At 46.1% G+C, this 20,812-nt stretch overlaps 1 protein-coding gene across 1 annotated transcript in view; it reads left to right on the top strand.

Annotated features, from left to right (window-relative positions):
- The window catches only part of edar (ectodysplasin A receptor), a 136,144-nt gene extending 129,744 nt beyond the window's left edge, over positions 1-6,400 (top strand). Inside the window, exons 11-12 of the mRNA XM_038819029.1 lie at positions 3,287-3,347; positions 4,350-6,400. Of these exons, the coding sequence (XP_038674957.1) occupies positions 3,287-3,347; positions 4,350-4,684 (396 nt within the window). The 3' untranslated portion in view covers positions 4,685-6,400. The remainder of the gene's footprint in view (positions 1-3,286; positions 3,348-4,349) is intronic.
- Positions 6,401-20,812: the final 14,412 nt, after the last annotated feature.

The raw sequence follows: 20,812 nt of genomic DNA on the forward strand, positions 1-20,812 counted from the left end.
ATTTTATTGTCTATCCCTATTTGCCATGACATGGTTCTGGTAAGTTTTCTTCTTGAATTCGGCACAGACATGTGGGCTAAATGGCTTCTATTCTGTGCTATAACTATGGTTCGATTCCGAGTAGTAATGATTGGATTCAAATGAGTGAGATGGGCAGCATTAGGCAGGAAATTCCAGGGAGCAAGTGTTCAATTTTCACATGGTGGGGGGGGGGGGGGGGGGGGGGGGGAGAGTTTGAGGTGGTTGCAGATTGCTGCACCTGGACGCAGAACAGAGACAGCCATAAGGGCTGCTGAGTTCCAAGGCAGGAAGGTTAAGAGGTATTCCTCGGGTTGTTGCAATACAATTTAGGCCCTCCAACCCTCAGCACTTATACCCCATCACCTCTACCCACTCCCCATGACACCTCCATATCCATAGTTCAACTCTTTCCACACCCCAGCCATTTCCATGGTCCATTATAGCCCCCATGCAAATTGACACTAACCTATGTCCCTGCATTCACCATCCTTTTCCTCTACATACTCCTACCAGCTTACAGTGTCCACCATGTCATGGTGCCAGTCAAAACATTTAAATCCCCTCGAGTACTTAATCCCTAATAATAAAAACAAACCTGTAATCATAACCTCACATCAAAGATAACTAATCCTTTAATAACCGCTTTAATTTCTCAATCAAACTGTGAACATAAGACCTCCTGCTGACATAATTGTAGGTGTGGAAAGCAGCCAAGTATTATTAATGGCATAAAGATAGTCCTTGGGGAAATAGCAACAAGCAGTGATTGCAACTACTAGAACAGATTTTTGTTCAACCCTCACTGACACAGGCAGACTTTTTTATTTTTGATGTGCTGGGGGTTTAAATAACTTCACAGCTTGTCAGTTCTAATGACCTTACCGCTCTTCACGACCATTTACAATTACTCTAAGAATTTGTTATGCCCACACTGAGGGTTCAGCATAAATGAGCCTGTTAGAATTCAGTACTGAGCTTAAATGGCTCCACCGTATTTGGGTTTCCTTCAAGTGTGAATCATGCTCTGCACACTTTCCACTACCAGCAAAACGGGACCTGTGGGAAATTGGGACGGCTGCCTTTTTTAGAGTTTTGCGGAATCTCCATGGATCTGCGAAAATCCGGTCCATTATGCACCTCAGAATCAACTACATTGATGTCAAATTGGAATCACATTGTGGGGATCTGGGGTTATGGGGAGAAGGCAGGAAAATGGGGATGAGAAACATATCAACCATGATTAAATGACAGAGCAGACTCGATGGGCCGAATGGCCTAATTCTGCTCTTATGGCTAGTCTGAGTAAAGGCAGTAGGTTCCCTTCACTGGGGGGCATTTCTAAACCAGTTGATTTTTATGACAGCTTTGTTTTTTACTGGGACCGACAGGATTTTTACTTCCAGTTTTTAAAAAATTAATTGAAATTTGCAAACTTCTACGATGAAGATTTGAAGTTAAATTCTGTTGGACCATTAGTCCAGGCTGCTGTGTTACTAGTTCAGCAAAATAACCGCTGTACCACCATACCTGCTATTATGTGTGATTTCATTGTGTTAGTGTAAAAGAGGTTTACGGGGATTACGGGGTTACGCGATAGGGTGGAGGTGTGGGCTTAAATAGGGTGCTCTTTCCAAGAGCCGATGCAGACTCGATGGGCCAAATGGCCTCCTTCTGCATTGTAAATTCTATAAGGATTTATCCTGTCAAACTATTAGTTCTATGATACTTAGGAATAAGAATTTACTGTCAGTTTTGCTCGATTGGTGGAATGGTTGCGGTCATTTAGGGCAGCGCAGTAGCATTGTGGATAGCATAATTGCTTCACAGCTCCAGGGTCCCAGGTTCGATTCCGGCTTGGGTCACTGTCTGTGCGGAGTCTGCACATCCTCCCCGTGTGTGTGTGGGTTTCCTCCGGGTGCTCCTGTTTCCTCCCACAGTCCAAAGATGTGCAGGTTAGGTGGATTGGCCATGATAAATTGCCCTTAGTGTCCAAAATTGCCCTTAGTGTTGGGTGGGGTTACTGAGTTTTGGGGATAGAGTGGCCTTGGGTAGGGTGCTCTTTCCAGGAGCCAATGCAGACTCGATGGGCCGAATGGCCTCCTTCTGCACTGTAAATTCTATGAATTATGGGTTCCTCATCAAAGAACAACGCACAATACAGCACAGGACCAGACCCTTCGGCCCTCCAAGCCTTTACCGGTCATGATACAACCCTTGGCCACGAGAGTTCACCACAGTCAGAAGTGCTGTCCTTCGGATGACATGTTTAAACCAAGATCTTTTCTGACAATTCAGGAAATCTTGCATCATTATTTGGAGGAGGGTTGAAAGTTTGACTTTTCCTCACATATGCTTGATCTCAAAATATGGAAGACATGGCAAAACGGATTTTTTATCACCCAAACCCTGTTACCTCATAAAAATGTTGATAGGCTGAATCTGCTGTAATTCTTGTGGTGATTTCCCTCCATGATAGTCTTGGCTGAGAAAAAAAACTATTAACCAGTTAATCATCTTAATGTGGTTTGCTAGCACCAAATGTCTTGTATATTTGTCTAATTAATCATAGTTGTTGCATTACAAAAACTATTTATTGTGTCAATTGAATTTGAAATGTTTCGACAGCATGACAAGACTATCTTAACATAAGGTGATTTTTTGAAGCTATTTATCAAAGAGTGCTAAAATATGTACCAATTAAAGATTAGTTATTTAGGTGTATGAACTAAGATAGGAGCATAACTTAGTGCAGCACCAGCCCTGCACTCCAGAAATTCACTAAATGAGCTAAATAGAACTTGCATGTTTATAGCATCTTCCATGACTTGAGAACCACAGTAACACCACCATCTGCATAGAGTTAAATGTCAATAGCTTGAATGCATTTCCTCTTCAAAGCTTGAGCCAATGTCCCTGTTTCTAGAACTGTGATAATCACAAACTAATTATCGGGGTTCAATTCTTGTATTCCTTTATGGATCTAGGATATTCTCTTTCGAATCCCATTTTAATGGCTCAGATGGCTCACATTTGATTCACTTTTCTGCATTTGTACATTTTTACTCGAGCCCAGCAAGATTGTACAAAGAACTACAAGTGTGACAACCAATGCATTACTAACCAATGTGTTACAACGTTCACACTAATGTGCTTTTTATACATCGCCCAAAGATTAATAGTGCATTCATCTAGAGACACACTTACCAGTATTTGATTCTTAACATGTTTATTTTTAAACTGATAATAAGTTTTGTTAATGTTCCAGATACAGACACGAAGGGAAAAGATACTTGAATTGTGTAAGAAAGTGTGCAGTTTCACCGAAGGTAATGCATCAGCAATCCGTCTGTAAAACATTGCAAACAGTAGGCCATTAATTATTTTCAACTTTGTGGATTTTCCCGAAGCTACTTAGCTGCAAGTTGAGAAAAGTATCAAAAGTTTTAAAGCACACTGACTTTAATAAAATCTACTTGTCAGGGCAACTGAATAGAGTTTATGTTCAATACTGAAAATGCTGGATAAACTCAGCAGGTCTGGCAGCAACTGTGGAGAGGGAAATAGGGTTAACATTTTGAGTCCATATGACCCTTCTACAGAACTGTAGGAGTTATATGGACTCAAAACGTTAACTTTATTTGCGCTCTCCACAAATGCTGCCAGACCTGCTGAGTTTATCCAGCATTTTCTGTTCTTATTTCAGATTTCCATCATCTGCAGTACTTTGCTTTTATTTGAGTTTATGTTAACATATTTATTGAAAAAATTAATTAGTTATAATCATGAGTTCTAATAAAATTTGATGTAGGAAATGCGCTGAATTTATTTAAAATGCTCCAATGCCTATGGATAATTTATTTTAATCGTTCAAAAAAGATCCCCTCCTATATTTAGGATTTATGTTTCAAGAAAAATGGCATTACATTTTTCCTCAAAATTCTTATTGATTCATACCTGAATAAATTCAGATCGTTAAACTAGTGGATGCCTTATTGATCAGCATGTACAAATATAACTCACTGCTGAGAAATCAAAACCTGTTATTGGTCTTTCCTACAATTCAGAATATTCATTATATGCGGTACAGAGAGATGGAGAGTTTTATAGCAGAAAATTTCACATACCGTATAATTACTTCAGAATATAGCTCCTGGGTAGTTTTATTTAATTCTGTGGATCATTTTTAATAATTTTAGGTGATCCCAGGCTCCTTTTGCAAATTTAAAAACATTGGGAAAGTGCATTTCCAGATTTAGGAGAGGGTGGCAAAATAATACTGCTGTAAAAGTGATTCATTTGAAATTAATTATTATAATCCCTATTTTCAGGGCTCAGCCCGACAGAACTGCCTTTCGACTGTCTCGAGAAAACCAGCAGAATGTTGAGCTCTACCTACAGCACAGATAAAGCTATTGTAAAAACATGGCGTCATCTGGCGGAGAGTTTTGGGCTGAAGAGGGATGAAATAGGTGGAATGACGGATGGAATGCAACTCTTCGACCGTATAAGCACAGCAGGTTACAGCATCCCTGATCTTCTGACCAGACTTGTGCATATCGAAAGGATGGATGCTGTAGAAGCCTTGTGTATGGACGTTTTAGAGTGCACACAAGCCGCACCGATAGCTAATCCTGCTATGTTACCCAAATGTCCAAATTTGTAGTCAGTGCCTTGCCATAAATATCATGAAGGATTGTTTGAGTCCAGAATATGCTATTTGTTGGTGCTTACTAAAGGTCCTTGGACCAATGAGGCAGAAGAGAACAGTGAAACACGGAAAAGATGTTCCGTATTCAAGCTTCTTAATTCTTATCCAGGATCATGACTGTTACGTTTTTGTCATTCTGTTCTTGGGGACACCTTATTCAGGGACAATTTTACAAGATCAGGAGCAATTTAAACAAGTTGGTTTTAGGGTACCGAAATATAGACTGATGCCCATACACCTGTAATGCAATAAACATGAAAATTAAGCAGAAATACATTGACCAACCAAACACATTGACATACCAAACATTCTGGCCTGTTCCTAAACATCTCCCGAAATGATCTGACTTGTTTTCTAGTGGTATTTCCCGATGTAAAGCAGAGTCCGGGAAAATGTAGGGGTCTAAACTGCACAAAAGACTAAAGTAATAAGGTTGTTCTGGGGCCCCATTAGTGAGTTTGCAGATTTTTGAGAATGGTGAATTATTTAGTGCAGCAGAGAAGCTTTAAGAAAATTTCTAAACAAATTCTAAATGGCAATCAAAACATTTTTACATTTTTAAAATGTATTTTGTGCTCATCTATCATTGCTTGAAATGTATTACTTTGTAAAGTTATTATAAAGTGCAATGGGCACAAAATGCATGAATTTTAGCGCTGACATGAGATTTGCTAGATGTGATGAAGGGATATTTTATTGGAATGCTGCATCTAAATAAATTGTCACCCCTAAATTAATGCAACAGAAACCCCAGAGGAATTTGTTAGGGTTTAGCAAAAGCTATTTTTAATTAGTGCTTATGAATATAAATATTTTAAATGAATAGTTACAGCATATTTCAAGTAACAGCAGCAAAAGTTATATTCAAGAAAATGTTGACAAACCTGATAAAACCTGGCATCAGGTGGCTTGTGAAAGCACAACTTTATAGTGCTACATTATGGTAAATATTTCATAATGTTGAAGTCTTCTTGATACGACATAAAGAAAAGATTCAAAGTGGTAGATTTTATTTAAAATCTATAACTCCTGTTCTATTGTTACCATGCGCTCTTAAAACAACAGTATTAAGCACATCAATCATGTTTGTCTTTCGACACACACATTGTGTTTTAGGCATTCAAAATAAAAAATGTTGGAAAATTCATTAGTGCTTCAGTAGCACACAAATCTCAATGACAGTTAATATACCTACCAGCTGAATAGTCATTACAAGGAACTATTAGGAGATAAAATTATATATTTTTTTCCAATTAAGGGGCAATTTAGCGTGGCCAATTCATCTATCCTGCACATTTTTGGGTTGTTGGGGTGAGAATGTGCAAACTCCACACAGACAGGGACTTGGGGCCAGGATCGAACCCAGGTCCTCAACGCCGTGAGGCAGCAGTGCTCTGCCGCACTATGCCACCCAAGGAGATAAAATTATAATCAAAAAGACAGGGACAGGAGACAAACATATAGACGTTGATTCATTTAAAAAAAAAAATACATGAAACTAGTGGCCAGGATTTTCCATTAACCTCTGCTCTAATAGGGAATCCTGATAGGGCAGAGAATGGTGCTTCTCCCGCAATATCTGTTGCTATGCTCCAATCACCCACCAGCACCCCGCACCGGCAGGAACATACAAATCAATGTTAAGCATGCATACAAGTGCAGTTAACAGGTTTGAAGCCTGAGCGTCCCCCCCCCCCCCCCCCACTATGATGCGCTGACCCCCTCATCGGGAAATCGACCGAGCGGACTTCGGTATGAGGTTGGCCAAGTACAGCCCTGCCATGGTCAAGGGGGGCAGGGTACTGATGACGTGCCCTCCTGTCACTGCCATCCTGCAGGGGGTCCACCAAGGATCCTTGGGAGTTGGGTCCCCTCCAGCACCCCCTCCCCATCAGACTCCACGTCTGAGACCACCATCAGCCACCCCTGCCTGAAAGTTGAAGAGCAGTTCAGGCAGTAGAGTGGAAAATCTCTGCATTTTCACTGACTCCTAACAACGTCCGCTGCCTCAGACAAAAATATTTAAAGCAGCAGGTGTTACAAATGTCTGAGGCTTCTTGCAAAGCCCAGAACACTTGAAAGGTCTTCAAATCCCATGACAGCCGTTGAACTGCAAATCTTGCATTCAATTTCACACAGCAATACATTTCACTAGCTAGTGATTGACAGTTTTTTTGCTCCAGACAGGTTCTTGGCGAATTGTTTGTTTATTTTTCCCTTCACACTTGACTATATCTCTATTATCCGGCTTTGGTATTGACCACAATATTTGTAAACACCCTTGCTATGGTTGACAAACCTTTCACCAGCCTGGGATTGACAGTTTAATGGGTCAGACAAAGCTGCTTGGTGGATTGTTTATTTATCTTTCCCGTCATGCTTGAATGCATCTCAAGTACCCTGCTTTGATGCTAAACACAATGTTTCTAAACATTCTTATAATTGACTACTACTCACCACTGCAAAAGCAGCTAAGTGGTTTCACTTTGTCTTTTTTACAACAGAAAGCACTTAGCTGCTTTTGATATGGTGATGAGCTGTCAATTATAAGAATGTTTAGAAACATTGTGCTTAGCATCAAAGCACGGTACTTGAGATGCATTCAAGCAGGAAGGGAAAGATAAATAAACAATCTACCAAACAGCTGTGTCTGACCCATTAAACTCAATCACAGGCTAGTGAAAGGTTTTTCTCAGTAAAATTCAAATGGTAGCATTTTTTCACTACACTACCTGGACTGCTCTTCAGCTTTCAGGAGGGATGACTGATGGGGGTCTTTGATAGGGGGTCTGATGGGGGTGGGGGGAAACCCATTATTCCAGTGGTCTGCGGGAGGAATCCCTTCCTTCTCGGGGGGGTGGGGGGATCAGCATTGTAAGGGGGGGGGGGGCCTGCCACTGGACCTCTGGATCGGGCCACCCACTCAAAATGGTGGCCCAATACCAGGATTCTAACGGAATCTGGTGAGCTCTCCATTACGTATATATTTACATGGATAAGGAGAGAGACTTACATCTGCGCCCCTCCACCAGTGCCAGCGGAGTCCGGTTCTGATTCTCCAACAGCGGGAGCACTTAGGCTCCAGAACCAAGAATCTGGCTGGTATCTTTTTTTCACAAAATGTCAGAGCCTGGTTAGATCTGTTGTTAGTTATTAGAGTTGTATACTTAAAAGCAAAGTGACAATTTCTCTTGTTTATTCCCCTGCCTCACAAAGGGGCCATCTAGTATTATACGTTCAGATTCCCTTACTTATCACCAGTCCTTCTGTCAGTGGAGAACTTTGGGAATCTACTGAGCTGGGCTCCTGTAAGCCATGTAAGCAGGTTACATTCTGCAGACTTGTTTCATGATTTTCCGCAGACTTGTTTCATGATTATCTTAACGTGATACGTTTTTCTAATTTATTCAAATGTACATAATTTGTATTATGAAAAAATAATTAAAAGATTTACAACTAAATTTTCAATTCATTTACCTTCTTGATCCAAGCCCAATTACTGTCTCTCTAATCCAGAAACTATGTTATCAGCCAATATAATTAATCTCAGTATCACTACATGGTACACTCCAAATCCAAGTTTGGTGCTTTGTATACTAATCTGTTCTTATAATGGTAACAGTAAGTTGAATCTTTTAAAATAAAAAACTTTTATTTTATTTTAACATTAATCCTTTGAGTCAGAGCAAAAATGGTACCTTGCAGCATGCTGGACAGGAATAAGAGGTGAAAGAAAGAAAGCAGAATATTAACATTCCAGTCTGCTCACTGTACTTCCAAGTAATGTTTTGCCATGGACTTTTGCCTTCTATTCATTTAAGTATCCGGTCATTGTGAAGGTATCAAGAACGGGAATTTTGAAGGCAAATATTTCAATCAAAATTAGCTATTTTAAATGTATCCAAAAATATAAGGTTTTAAATTCTAGCTCGGACCTTGAAAAAGCCATTGCCAATTTGGAGAGGACTCATTGTTGAGATATAAAGGTGATTCTGAAACTCAGGGCTTCAGTTTATGAAGAAAAGCTGATTGAACAGAGAGTAAGTGGTTAAGAAATAATGACTGACACAATACACACACTTCGTACTGATATCAAACTCTGTCCAGTTGAATATTCAGCTCCTTGATTTTGTAACTCCAATCAGTGTTAGGCATGCTTGTCGTTCTGAGGCCTCTGCTTTTGAGGGGGGCTAGATTTTACATTCCCCTGCTGACAGGACTAAAGACAGTGGGCTTGTTAAATCCAGCAGGTGAGCTGCCCGCCACCTACCTGCTCATAAATGCCGCCATTTGAAGGTAAGGAAGTGAGGGGGCTAAAATCCAGTGTCAGTACAGTCCATATGTGGGTCTATCGCAGGGCGGTGGCTAGCAGAATCCTTACAGTGCTTTGAGTTCACCTACATTTCAATTGTCCCCTCAGAATGACCTCAAACAATGTCCATTACAATGCATAGGAGGAAGTGCCAGCAGAGCCTGCAAGTTCAGTCATGCTCCACAGAGTAGCAAGTGCAATACTGAACACTAACATGATCATCCACTAAATACTGAATGCATAATCAGAATATTCTTTCTTACATATTTAAGAAATGTCCGTAACTCCTCTGTAACCATCACTGCATTGCCATCATGAGGCATCCGAGTATACTAAGCTAGTCTCAACAAATAATGATGATGCACACAAATCAATGTAATATGAAATATTTGTAAGTTAAATTAAATTTGAAAAACATTCATGCCACTTTCGTGTTCTCAATAAGTCTTATGGACGGCACAGTGGCACAATGGTTAGCACTGTTGCCTCACAACCCCAGGGTCCCAGGTTCAATGCCGGCCTCGAGTGACTGTGTAGAGTTTGCACTTTCTCCCTGTGTCTGCGTGGGTTTCCTCCAGGTGATCTGGTTTCCTCCCACAGTCCAAAGATGGGGAAGTTAGGTGGATTGGCCATGCTAAATTGCCCCTTAAAGTCCAAAAGGTTAGGTTGGGTTACTGGGTTACAGGGATAGGTGGCCTCCTTCAGCACTGTAATTTCTATGATTATGTTAATGGCAATGGAGTTGGGCAGGAAAGTTGTGGCCGTGATTAGAAGCTTCGCCGTTTTTCCAGAAGGAACTTCGAGAGTCCACCCATAACTTCTGCATTGTCAGCTGATGGCAGGTTTCACCTGAAAAACGTCCCTAACTTCGTGATTGCATGTGTGTCCCGTGCATGCCACCAGCACGTAAACCGGATTGGAATTGCATGGTGTTTTAAGGTTTTGGCCATGGTTTTTTTTATTTTTCTAAAGATTTAGAGTACCCTCAATTAAGGGGCAATTTAGCGAGGCCAATCCACCTACCCTGCACATCTTTGGGTTGTGGAGGCGAAACCCACGCAAACACGGGGAGAACGTGCAAACTCCACACAGACAGTGACCCAGAGCCAGGATCAAACCTGGGATCTCGGTGCAGTGAGGCTGCAGAGGTTTTGGTCATAGTTATGTATGTCTTATTAGGAAAGACTTCAGGTTGCGTCTATGCGGAGCTAAGCCGCACATTCGGCAGCTCCCGCTTTAATAGGACTTGTGGGCTCTTTTAAGGGCCCCAAACGGCGCTGATTCGACGATTCCCGGTGGATAAAGGGGTCTGGAGCAAAACCCCCCGGGATTTATGGTGCGGACTCGGAGTGGGGCGAGGAGAAAAACGGCAGCAGCTCCCCTGGAAAAGCGGGGGAAGGTGGACAAAATGGCGGCCGGTGGAGCCCCTGAGGAGTGGAGGCAGTGGGCGGAGGAGCAGCAGGCGGCCCTTCTGCGCTATTTTACGGAGCTGAAAGGGGAGTTGTTGGAATCCCTGAAGGTAACGATTAGTAAGCTGCTGGAGACCCAGACAATCCAGGGTGCAGCGCTACTTGAGTTGCAGCAGCAGGCCTCTGAGCGCGAGGATGAGGTTTCGGCCCTCGTGGGGAAGGTGGAGATACACGAGGCACTTCATAAAAAGTGGCAAGATCGGTTCGAGGAGATGGAGTTTCGGTCACGGAGGAAGAACCTGCGAATCCTGGGCCTCGAGGAGGGGCTGGAGGGGTCGGACCTGCCGGCCTATGTGGCCGTGATGCTGAACTCGCTGGTGGGGGCAGGATCCTTCCATCTGCCCCTGGACCTGGAGGGGGCCCACAGAGTACTGGCCAGGCGGCCTAAGGCGAATGAACCCCCGCGGGCGGTGCTGGTGCGGTTCCATTGGTTCAGTGACCGGGAGTGTGTTCTGCGATGGGCCAAGGAGGTGAGGAGTAGCAAGTGGGAGAATTCGGTAGTGCGTATCTACCAGGACTGGAGTGCGGAGGTGGCCAAGCGGAGAGCCAGGTTTAACCGGACGAAGACGGTGCTCCACGGCAAGCAGGTGAAGTTCGGCATGTTGCCGCCTGCGCGCCTGTGGGTCACCTACAAGGACCGGCATTACTACTTTGAGTCCCCGGAGGAAACGTGGGCCTTTGTGTAGGCTGAAAAGTTGGACTCGAACTAGAGATAGGGGGCTGTGGGAGTTTTTCTATTTCTGTTATCACTGTTTATGCTGTTGCTGGTTATTCTGTTTTTTCTCTCACTTTCGGATGATTATGGTTTTGTGTTTTAAGGGGGGTATTGGGGTTTGTGGTTGATCTGTGTCTTTGTTTGTACGGAGTTGGTGGATGGGTTGGGACTGCTATTTGGGAGCTGCGTTGGTGGGGTGGGGCAGTGTGAAAGCGCGGGCTTTTCTCTGGTTTCCCGCGCTGCGGGACGAGGGGGGTGGAGCTGGTGGCGAGGGGCGTGGTTATCAGATCCGGTTTCCCGTGCTGAAGCGGTGCCAAGGAGCTGATGCAGGGGAGGAGGAGGGATCTCATATCGGGAGGGGTCGGAGTTAGGGTGGGAGCTGCCGGGGCCAGCAGAAGTCAGCTGGCTCACGGGAGTAATGTGGACGGAGCGTCGTGGCTAGGAAGGGTCCTAGCCTGGGGGCGGGGGGGGGGGGGGGATACCGGGTTGCTGCTGGATTGGCCAGGGAGGAGTTGGTGCGGGTCGGGGTGAGGTTCTATCGCCGTGGGAAACGGGCCGAATGGGTGCTGGCCGGGGCGTGCAGTCGATGGGCTATGGCTAGTCGATGGGGGAGGAGGGTGGGGTGCCCCCTGATCCAGCTGATTACGTGGAACGTGAGGGGGTTGAATGGGCCGGTTAAGCGGGCCCGGGTGTTTTCGCATCTGAAAGGGCTGAAGGCGGACGTGGCCATGCTCCAGGAGACCCACCTGAAGGTAGCGGACCAGGTCCGTCTGAGGAAGGGATGGGTGGGGCAGGATTTCCATTCAGGGCTCGACTCGAAGAACCGGGGGGTGGCGATCCTGATGGGCAAGAGGGTGGCGTTTGAGGCGTCTGAGGTTGTGGCTGATAGTGGCGGCAGATATGTGATGGTGAGCGGTAAGCTGCAGGGGGAGAGGGTGGTGTTGGTTAATGTGTATGGCCCAAATTGGGATGATGCTGGTTTCATGAGGCGTATGTTGGGCCGCATTCCTGGCCTGGAGGTGGGGGGCTTGATCATGGTGGGGGACTTCAATACGGTGCTGGATCCCCTACTGGATCGTTCTAGTTCAAGGACAGGCAGGAGGCCGGCGGCGGTCAAGGTGTTGAGGGGGTTTTGGACAAGATGGGAGGAGTGGATCCCTGGAGGTTCGGGAGGCTGAGGGCTCGGGAGTACTCTTTTTGCTCCCATGTGCACAGGGTTTATTCCCGCATTGATTTCTTTGTTCTGAGTAGGGGACTGGTCCCGAGGGTAGAGGAGGCCGAGTATTCGGCTATTGCGATTTCGGACCATGCTCCGCATTGGATGGATCTGGAGATGGGGGAGGTGCGGGATCAGCTCCCGCTTTGGTGTCTGGACGTGGGGTTGTTGGCAGATGAGGAGGTGTGTAGGAGGGTTCGGGGATGTATCGAGAGGTACTTCGAGGTCAATGATGCTATGGAGGTCCAGGTGGGGATGGTGTGGGAAGCTCTGAAGGCAGTGATTAGGGGGGAGCTGATCTCCATCCGAGCCCATAGGGAGAGGGGGGAGAGGAGGGAGAGGGAGAGACTGGTGGGGGAGCTGTTGAGTGTAGATAGGAGGTACGCGGAGGCCCCGGAGGAGGGATTGCTGGGGGAGCGGCGTAGTTTGCAGGCCAAGTTTGATTTATTGACCACCAGAAAGGCAGAGACACAGTGGAGGAAGGCGCAGGGAGCGGTCTATGAGTATGGAGAGAAGGCGAGCAGGATGCTGGCGCATCAGCTTCGTAAGCAGGACGTGGCTAGGGAGATTGGTGGAGTGAAGGATAGAGATGGGAATGTGGTGCGGCAGGGGGCAGAGGTCAATGAGGTCTTTAGGGACTTTTACAGGGAACTGTACCGGTCGGAGCCGCCGCCGGTGGGAGGGGAAATGGAGAGTTTTTTGGACAGGCTGCGATTTCCAAGGGTGCAGGAGGAGCAGGTGGAGGGACTGGGGGCACCGATCGAGTTGGAGGAGCTGGTTAGAGGGATTGGCCACATGCAGCCGGGGAAGGCGCCGGGACCGGATGGGTTCCCGGTTGAATTTTATAAGAAATACGCGGACCTGCTGAGCCCCCTGTTGGTTAGGACCTTCAAAGAGGCATGGGAGGGGGGTGTTTTACCTCCGACGATATCTCGGGCGCTGATTTCCCTGATCCTGAAGCGTGATAAGGACCCCTTACAGTGCGGATTATGCAGGCCAATTTCACTGCTGAATGTGGACGCCAAGTAGCTGCCGAAGATCTTGGCCACTAGAATAGAGGACTGTGTGCCGGGGGTGGTACATGAAGATCAGATGGGTTTTGTGAAGGGGAGGCAGCTGAACACTAATGTGCGAAGGCTGCTAAATGTGATAATGATGCCGGCAGCAGAAGGAGAGGCGGAGATTGTGGTGGCATTGGATGCGGAGAAGGCCTTTGACAGGGTTGAGTGGGGGTACTTGTGGGAGGTGTTGGAGAGGTTCGGGTTTGGGGTGGGGTTTATTAAATGGGTGAGTTTGCTGTACGAGGCCCCGATAGCGAGTGTAGCGACAAATGGGAGGAGGTCCGAGTACTTCAGGCTCCACCGTGGGACGCGGAAGGGGTGCCCCCTGTCCCCCTTGCTTTTTGCGTTGGCAATTGAGCCTCTTGCCATGGCTCTCAGGGAGTCGTGGAGGTGGAGGGGTTTGGTGCGGGGTGGGGAGGAGCACCGAGTGTCGCTGTATGCGGACGACTTGCTGCTGTATGTAGCAGACCCGGTGGGGGGAATGCCGGAGGTAATGGAGATTCTTGCTGAGTTTGGGAGTTTCTCGGGCTATAAATTGAACCTGGGCAAGAGTGAGCTGTTTGTTGTACACCCGGGAGATCAGGAGGAGGGGATTGGTAGGCTCCCGCTAAAGAGGGCAGTGAGGAGTTTTAGGTACCTGGGGGTTCAGGTGGCTAGGAGCTGGGGGAATCTGCACAAGCTCAATTTTACTAGATTGGTGGAGCAGATGGAGGAGGAATTTTGGCGCCGTTTGTTTGGCGCTGAATTGGTTTGGCGCCGATTGTTTTGGCATTCAACGATTTGGCGCCGAATCTTAATTACCTACTTAATAACCACTTTTAAAACCAACATTTTAAATGTAGTTCTGTACCTAGTTCCACCAGAATTCCACCTAGTTCTGTAGCGCAACATAGTCTTAGAATTTTACTGTAAAAATTTAAAAGTAGTAGAAATGGCTGAAAGTATTTTAAATAAGAAAGACAAACCTAAATTTTCTCACAATGGATATCTATATGTGTTCAACAAGCATAGCAAGAAGGACACTTTGATGAAGTTTTGGAGATGTGAAAACAAGAACGAGTGCAAAGCCCGTATACACACTAAAAACAATGAAGTGATAAAGGAAATAAACGAGCATTCTCATGGTGCTTCAGCAGCAAGCGTGGAAGTAGCTGCAGTTAAAACAAGTGTAAAGCGCCGGACTGGAGAGAGTCAAGATCAACCATCGGCAATTTTAAGTTCTTGTACAGAAAATATTTCTCAAGCCGCTCAAGGAGTACTTCCAACTGCAGACGCAATGAAGCAAATTGTAAGGAGAAGAAGAAATCAAATGAACCTCGTTCCTCCAAATCCTGTTCATGTTCGTGAATTAGTGATCCCCGATGATTACAAACATTATATGAAGAACAATGGTGAACGTGAGAACTTTTTAATAGCAGACAATGGTCATGAAGATGATAGAATTTTAATTTTTGGGAGACAGAGCTGGACTGTGTTTCTATTAGATTCTGAAGTGTGGTATGTTGATGGGACCTTTAAATTATCTCCTCCGTTATTTACACAGGTTTATGTAATTATGGGAAGAAGGCATGGAGGAGTTCATCCAGTTTTATATGCCTTATTACCAAATAAAAGGCGTGCAACATATGTCCGCATGTTTCAGATGGTTCATGACGCAATCCCAGGATTAAATCCGGGAAGAATTTCTTGTGACTTTGAACAGGCAGCTATTTCTGCAATGGAAGAATGTTTTCCAGGAGTAAGGATACAAGGATGTTTCTTCCATTTCACTCATAATGTGTACAAGCACCTTAAACAGATTGGGTGCCAGGTTTTATATAACAGTGATTCCGAATTTGCTTTAAGAGCTAAAATGATCATAGCCTTATGTTTCGTGCCTGTTCCTCACTTGGATAACTACATAGATATCCTGTCCGACTTGCAGGTAGAACTTCAATCGCTGCTTAACTGGTTTGAAGATAATTACGTAGGACGACCAATGAGAAGAGGCAATGGCAGGCGGCCCCCTCTTTTTCCTTCAGAGATGTGGAACCAGTACAATCGCACAATCAACAGAGAGGACCGAACTAACAATCACGCAGAAGCAGCACATAGAAAGGTATATGCGGAATTAGGAGATCACCACCCAATTATATGGAAATTCATTGATGGACTGAGAAAAATTCAAAACAACCGAGATGCATATTATGAACAATTGGTTGCTGGCCATGCTCCAAACCAAAAACTTCTTAAGTATGTGAGAGCTGACGAGCGCATTTTGACTATTGTGCGCCAGTTTGATGAGAGAGAACCATTAGAATATTTGCGTGGTATAGCCCACAATTACAAAATACATTAAATTACTGAGTTTTAATTATATCTTTTACATAAATATTTTATGCCAGAATAAAGGTTTAGTATTTTTATTAAGAATAAAGGTTTCGTATTTTTATCCAGAATAAAGGTTTCGTTTTTTTATCCAGAATAAAGGGTTCGTTTTTTATCCTAGTTTAATTTCATTCCAGGACCCTAGCAGACTATCAACATTCTATGAAATGGAGAATCCCGCTGTTGTTAGGGATAATTGATTGGTACCACAAGCTAATTCATCTTAAATCCTAGTTTCCATTTATTTACATGCTTTTGGCGCCAAACCGTGGTGGGCCAAAAAAATGAGCGCCATAACAACTAGCGCCAAAAAAACGGCGCCAAAAGATAGGCGCCAAAATGGCGGCGCCAAAAAGCACCCGACCCCTGTTGTGAGCTTTCGTCCCTCCCTTCCTCACCACACCCCCCCCCAATTCCCGTTCCCCCGCTTTCCTCTTCTTTTATGTTCCATTGTTCGTCTGTGCATCACCCCCTCTCTACTGATTGCTGGCTATGAAGATGTCTTGGAACATGTTGGTGAATGGCTTTCACGTCCTGGTGGTGCTGCCAATCACCAGCTGAGCAGGATTCTTCGGCGGGCGATTAGGGAGGAAAAGGCTAGAGAGTTGGCGCCCTCCCCTTAAAGAGCTTTGGCTACTCTGAGATCCCGCAGGCCGCCATTCGTGTTCATGTTAGGAGCACTCTGTGCACCACCTTTGGCTGCATTAGGCTCAGCCATGCACAAGCGGAGGTGGAGTTTGCCCTGTGTAGTGCTGTGATCCTGAATCCTCCCCCTACTTCTATGCCTAATTTTTCTTCCCATTTTTCCCTTGTCTCATCCAGGGGGATGTTGAGGAACTGTTAGACACAGGTGACCCAGGAAAGGGAAACAGTGGAGACTTGTACAGGCGACTGCTGGAGGAGGTACTGTCCCTTCCCTGGGTCACCTGTGCCCAACAGTTCCTCAACTAGCGAATACCGGGTATCCGGGGGAACGTCGTCATTTCCCTATGGAGGAAGTTTTTGATCTGTATATGTCTTATTTTGTTTCATTTTGATAGTTGGAATCTCTCTATAAATTCCTCCAGGTTCGCTATTCTGTCGTCTGTGTACATGTCTCTAACCATCAGTGTCCCCCTCGTCCTGTCGCCACCGTTTGAAGGTGGCGTCCATTGTTTTGGCGTGAACCTGTGGTTGTTACAGATGGGAGCCATAGTGGACATTTTGGTTAGACCGAAGTGCTGTCTCATCTGGTACCATGTTCGGAGCGTGGCTACTACTGGGCTTCTTGCGTATTTGGCTGGAGGGGATGGGAGTACACATGAGACTAGACTTGGGAGGCATGTCCCTATGTCGGAACTCTCCTCCATCCTCACCCATCCCCTTACTCTTTCTGCTATGGCTGCCCAGTGGTAGAAATGGGAAGCCTCCCGTGCTTCTTCCCCTTTGTAGGACCCCTTCTGGATCCTCGGGTTTTTCCCCTCCCACACAAATGCAATGGTCAGTTTGTCTACCGTGTTGAAGAAGGCCTTGAGAATGTAGATCGGGAGGGATCTGAACATGAGGAGAAACCGGGGAAGTACGTTTATTTTGATCATCTGCACTCATCCCATTAATAAGAGTGTGAGTGGGCGCCCCCTCTGCAAGTCTCTTTTGACTTTCTCCACCAGACTTGTAAGGTTCTATTTGTGGATTTGTGTCAGTCATGCACTATTTGGATCCCCAGGAACAGTTTCGGCTTGATGAACGGTAGTCCCTCCATCTATGTTCTCCCTTGCGGGTTCACCGGGGAGCTTTCACTCTTGCTCAGGTTGAATGTAGCCTGAGGAGGCTCCTAACTCCTTTAGGAGATTCATGATCGTTGCCATGCTGGCCTGGGGGATGGAGATGCAGAGGAGCAGGTCATCCTTTCTGGATACTTCTCCAGCCTTTCGCCATTCTGAGGGCAATCTCTAGTGGCTTGATTGCCAGTGCGAACAGTGGGGGCAGCGGGCATCCCTGCCTTGTGACTCTGTGCTGCTGAAAGTATTTAGAGCTAGTGGTTGATGTGTTGGGTATGCTGGGTCTGCGAGGACTGCGTTTACTGCAGCAGTGAGAGAGACAGGCTTCCAACACTTGAAGAAATGCAACTCGATTTTATTGAACTCTTAACTATCATACATACTTTAACTCGCACATCCACCATGTGGTAGTAAGATAGTCTGGTCAGGTTAGCCTCTGGTCTCCAGTCAACTCAGCATAGTGTCAACCCACAGTTAAAGTATGTTTAATAGTTAAGAGTTCAATAAAATCGAGTTGTATTTCTCCAAGTGTTGGAAGCCTGTCTCTCTCACTGCTGTGGTAAACGCAGCCCTCGCAGACCCAGCATACCCAACACATCAGTATGTTCCAGTTGTTGTCACGGGCTCTGACTGTCTCAGAGGCTGGATCCCAAGAGAGCGGGAAAACTAGTGCCCTCTGGCTTTATAGTGGCCATGTCCTGTCTGGTGATTGGCTGCTGTGTTCTGTGTGTTCATTGGTCATCCTGTGTGTCAATCACTGCCTGTCTGTGCACCATCATATACCTGTGCGTATATTATGACAACTCCCCCCCTTTTGTTTTACTTTAAAAAAAATGTGTGTAGGTCAATAAATAGAGTGTGTGTGCCTGACTATATACGAAATATGTGAGCGTATTTACATGGGAAGGTGTCTAGTGCAGATAGAGGGCATATAACAAATTAGGAAGAAACAATATGTACAGATGTGTAAACGGATCACAAGGTAATGCAACATTCAGTCTATAAATTCAGTCTCTGTGGCGGGCGACGAATTCTGGTTGACCGCCTCAAGCGTGGGTCAGGGTCCGCCTGCACTGGAGCGGGTGGAACTGCCTCCAATGTAGAGAGAACCGGCAGAGGGCAGCAGAGCAGAGCTACTGATCAGCTGTTCTGGGGAAATTTGCATACGTGCAGTGCGGTCAGCCTAAGTTGAAGGTGAACCTGCGAAGAAGACCCAAGGAGTTTGAGTAAAGGCAAGCAACCAGCAGAGGGCAGCAGAGCAGAGCTACTGATCAGCTGTTCTGGGGAAATTTGCATACGTGCAGTGCGGTCAGCCTAAGTTGAAGGTGAACCTGCGAAGAAGACCCAAGGAGTTTGAGTAAAGGCAAGCAACCAGCAGAGGGCAGCAGAGCAGAGCTACTGATCAGCTGTTCTGGGGAAATTTGCATACGTGCAGTGCGGTCAGCCTAAGTTGAAGGTGAACCTGCGAAGAAGACCCAAGGAGTTTGAGTAAAGGCAAGCAACCAGCAGAGGGCAGCAGAGCAGAGCTACTGATCAGCTGTTCTGGGGAAATTTGCATACGTGCAGTGCGGTCAGCCTAAGTTGAAGGTGGTTTGTGGAGGGGCTGTTGGCAAGTGACAGTTAAACCCGAAACACTTTGTGAGTGTTTCCCACCCTACCTCCTCCTATAACCAACCCCCCCACCCCACGGTGGTTGGGAAGGTGAGTGAGTGCCTTTAAATTTGCTTACCTTTCAGCAGGATCAGGGTTTGAGGTAATATCAGGTAAGCTCTTCCTTTCTTTTTCTTTTTCTTGTTTTTTTTTTAATCTAGAGGGGATGTCAGGGAAGGCAGTACAATGCTCCTCCTGCAGAATGTTTGAGGTGAGGGACGCCGTCAGTGTCCCTGCTGATTTCATCTGTGGGAAGTGCACCCAACTCCAGCTCCTCAAAAACCGTGTTAGGGACCTGGAGCTTGAGCTGGATGAACTTCGGATCATTCGGGAGGCAGAGGGGGTCATAGATAGGAGCTTCAGGGAAGTAGTTACACCAAAGACTGGAGATAGATGGGTAACTGTAAGAGGGACTGGGAAGAAGCAGTCAGTGCAGGGACCCCCTGCGGTCGTTCCCCTGATTAACAAGTATACCGTTTTGGATACTTGTGGGGGGGACGACTTACCAGGGGCAAGCCATGGGGTACGGGCCTCTGGCACGGAGTCTGTCCCTGTTGCTCAGAAGGGAAGGGGGGAAAGGAGTAGAACATTAGTAATTGGGGACTCAATAGTCAGGGGCACAGATAGGAGATTTTGTGGGAGCGAGAGAGACTCACGTTTGGTATGTTGCCTCCCAGGTGCAAGGGTACGTGATGTCTCGGATCGTGTTTTCCGGGTCCTGAAGGGGGAGGGGGAGCAGCCCCAAGTCGTAGTCCACATTGGCACTAACGACATAGGTAGGAAAGGGGACAAGGATGTCAGGCAGGCCTTTAGGGAGCTAGGATGGAAGCTCAGAGCGAGAACAAACAGAGTTGTTATCTCTGGGTTGTTGCCCGTGCCACGTGATAGTGAGATGAGGAACAGGGAGAGAGAGCAATTAAACACGTGGCTACAGGGATGGTGCAGGCGGGAGGGATTCAGATTTCTGGATAACTGGGGCTCTTTCTGGGGAAGGTGGGACCTCTTTAGACAGGATGGTCTACATCTGAACCTGAGGGGCACCAATATCCTGGGGGGGAGATTTGTTAGTACTCTTTGGGGGGGTTTAAACTAATTCAGCAGGGGCATGGGAACCTGGATTGTAGTTTTGGGGTGCGAGAGATTGAGAGTAGAGAGGTCAGGAGCACAGTTTTGACTTCGCAGGAGGGCGGCAGTGTTCAGGTCTGTGGTTTGAAGTGTGTCTATTTCAATGCCAGGAGTATACGAAATAAGGTAGGGGAACTGGCAGCATGGGTTGGTTCCTGGGACTTCGATGTTGTGGCCATTTCGGAGACATGGATAGAGCAGGGACAGGAATGGTTGTTGCAGGTTCCGGGGTTTAGGTGCTTTAGTAAGGTCAGAGAAGGGGGCAAAAGAGGGGGAGGTGTGGCGCTGCTAGTCAAGGACAGTATTACGGTGGTAGAAAGGATGCAAGATGGGGACTCTTCTTCCGAGGTAGTATGGGCTGAGGTTAGAAACAGGAAAGGAGAGGTCACCCTGTTGGGAGTTTTCTAT

This window comes from Scyliorhinus canicula, chromosome 14, assembly GCF_902713615.1.
Source record: "Scyliorhinus canicula chromosome 14, sScyCan1.1, whole genome shotgun sequence".
NCBI classification, from domain to species: domain Eukaryota; kingdom Metazoa; phylum Chordata; class Chondrichthyes; order Carcharhiniformes; family Scyliorhinidae; genus Scyliorhinus; species Scyliorhinus canicula.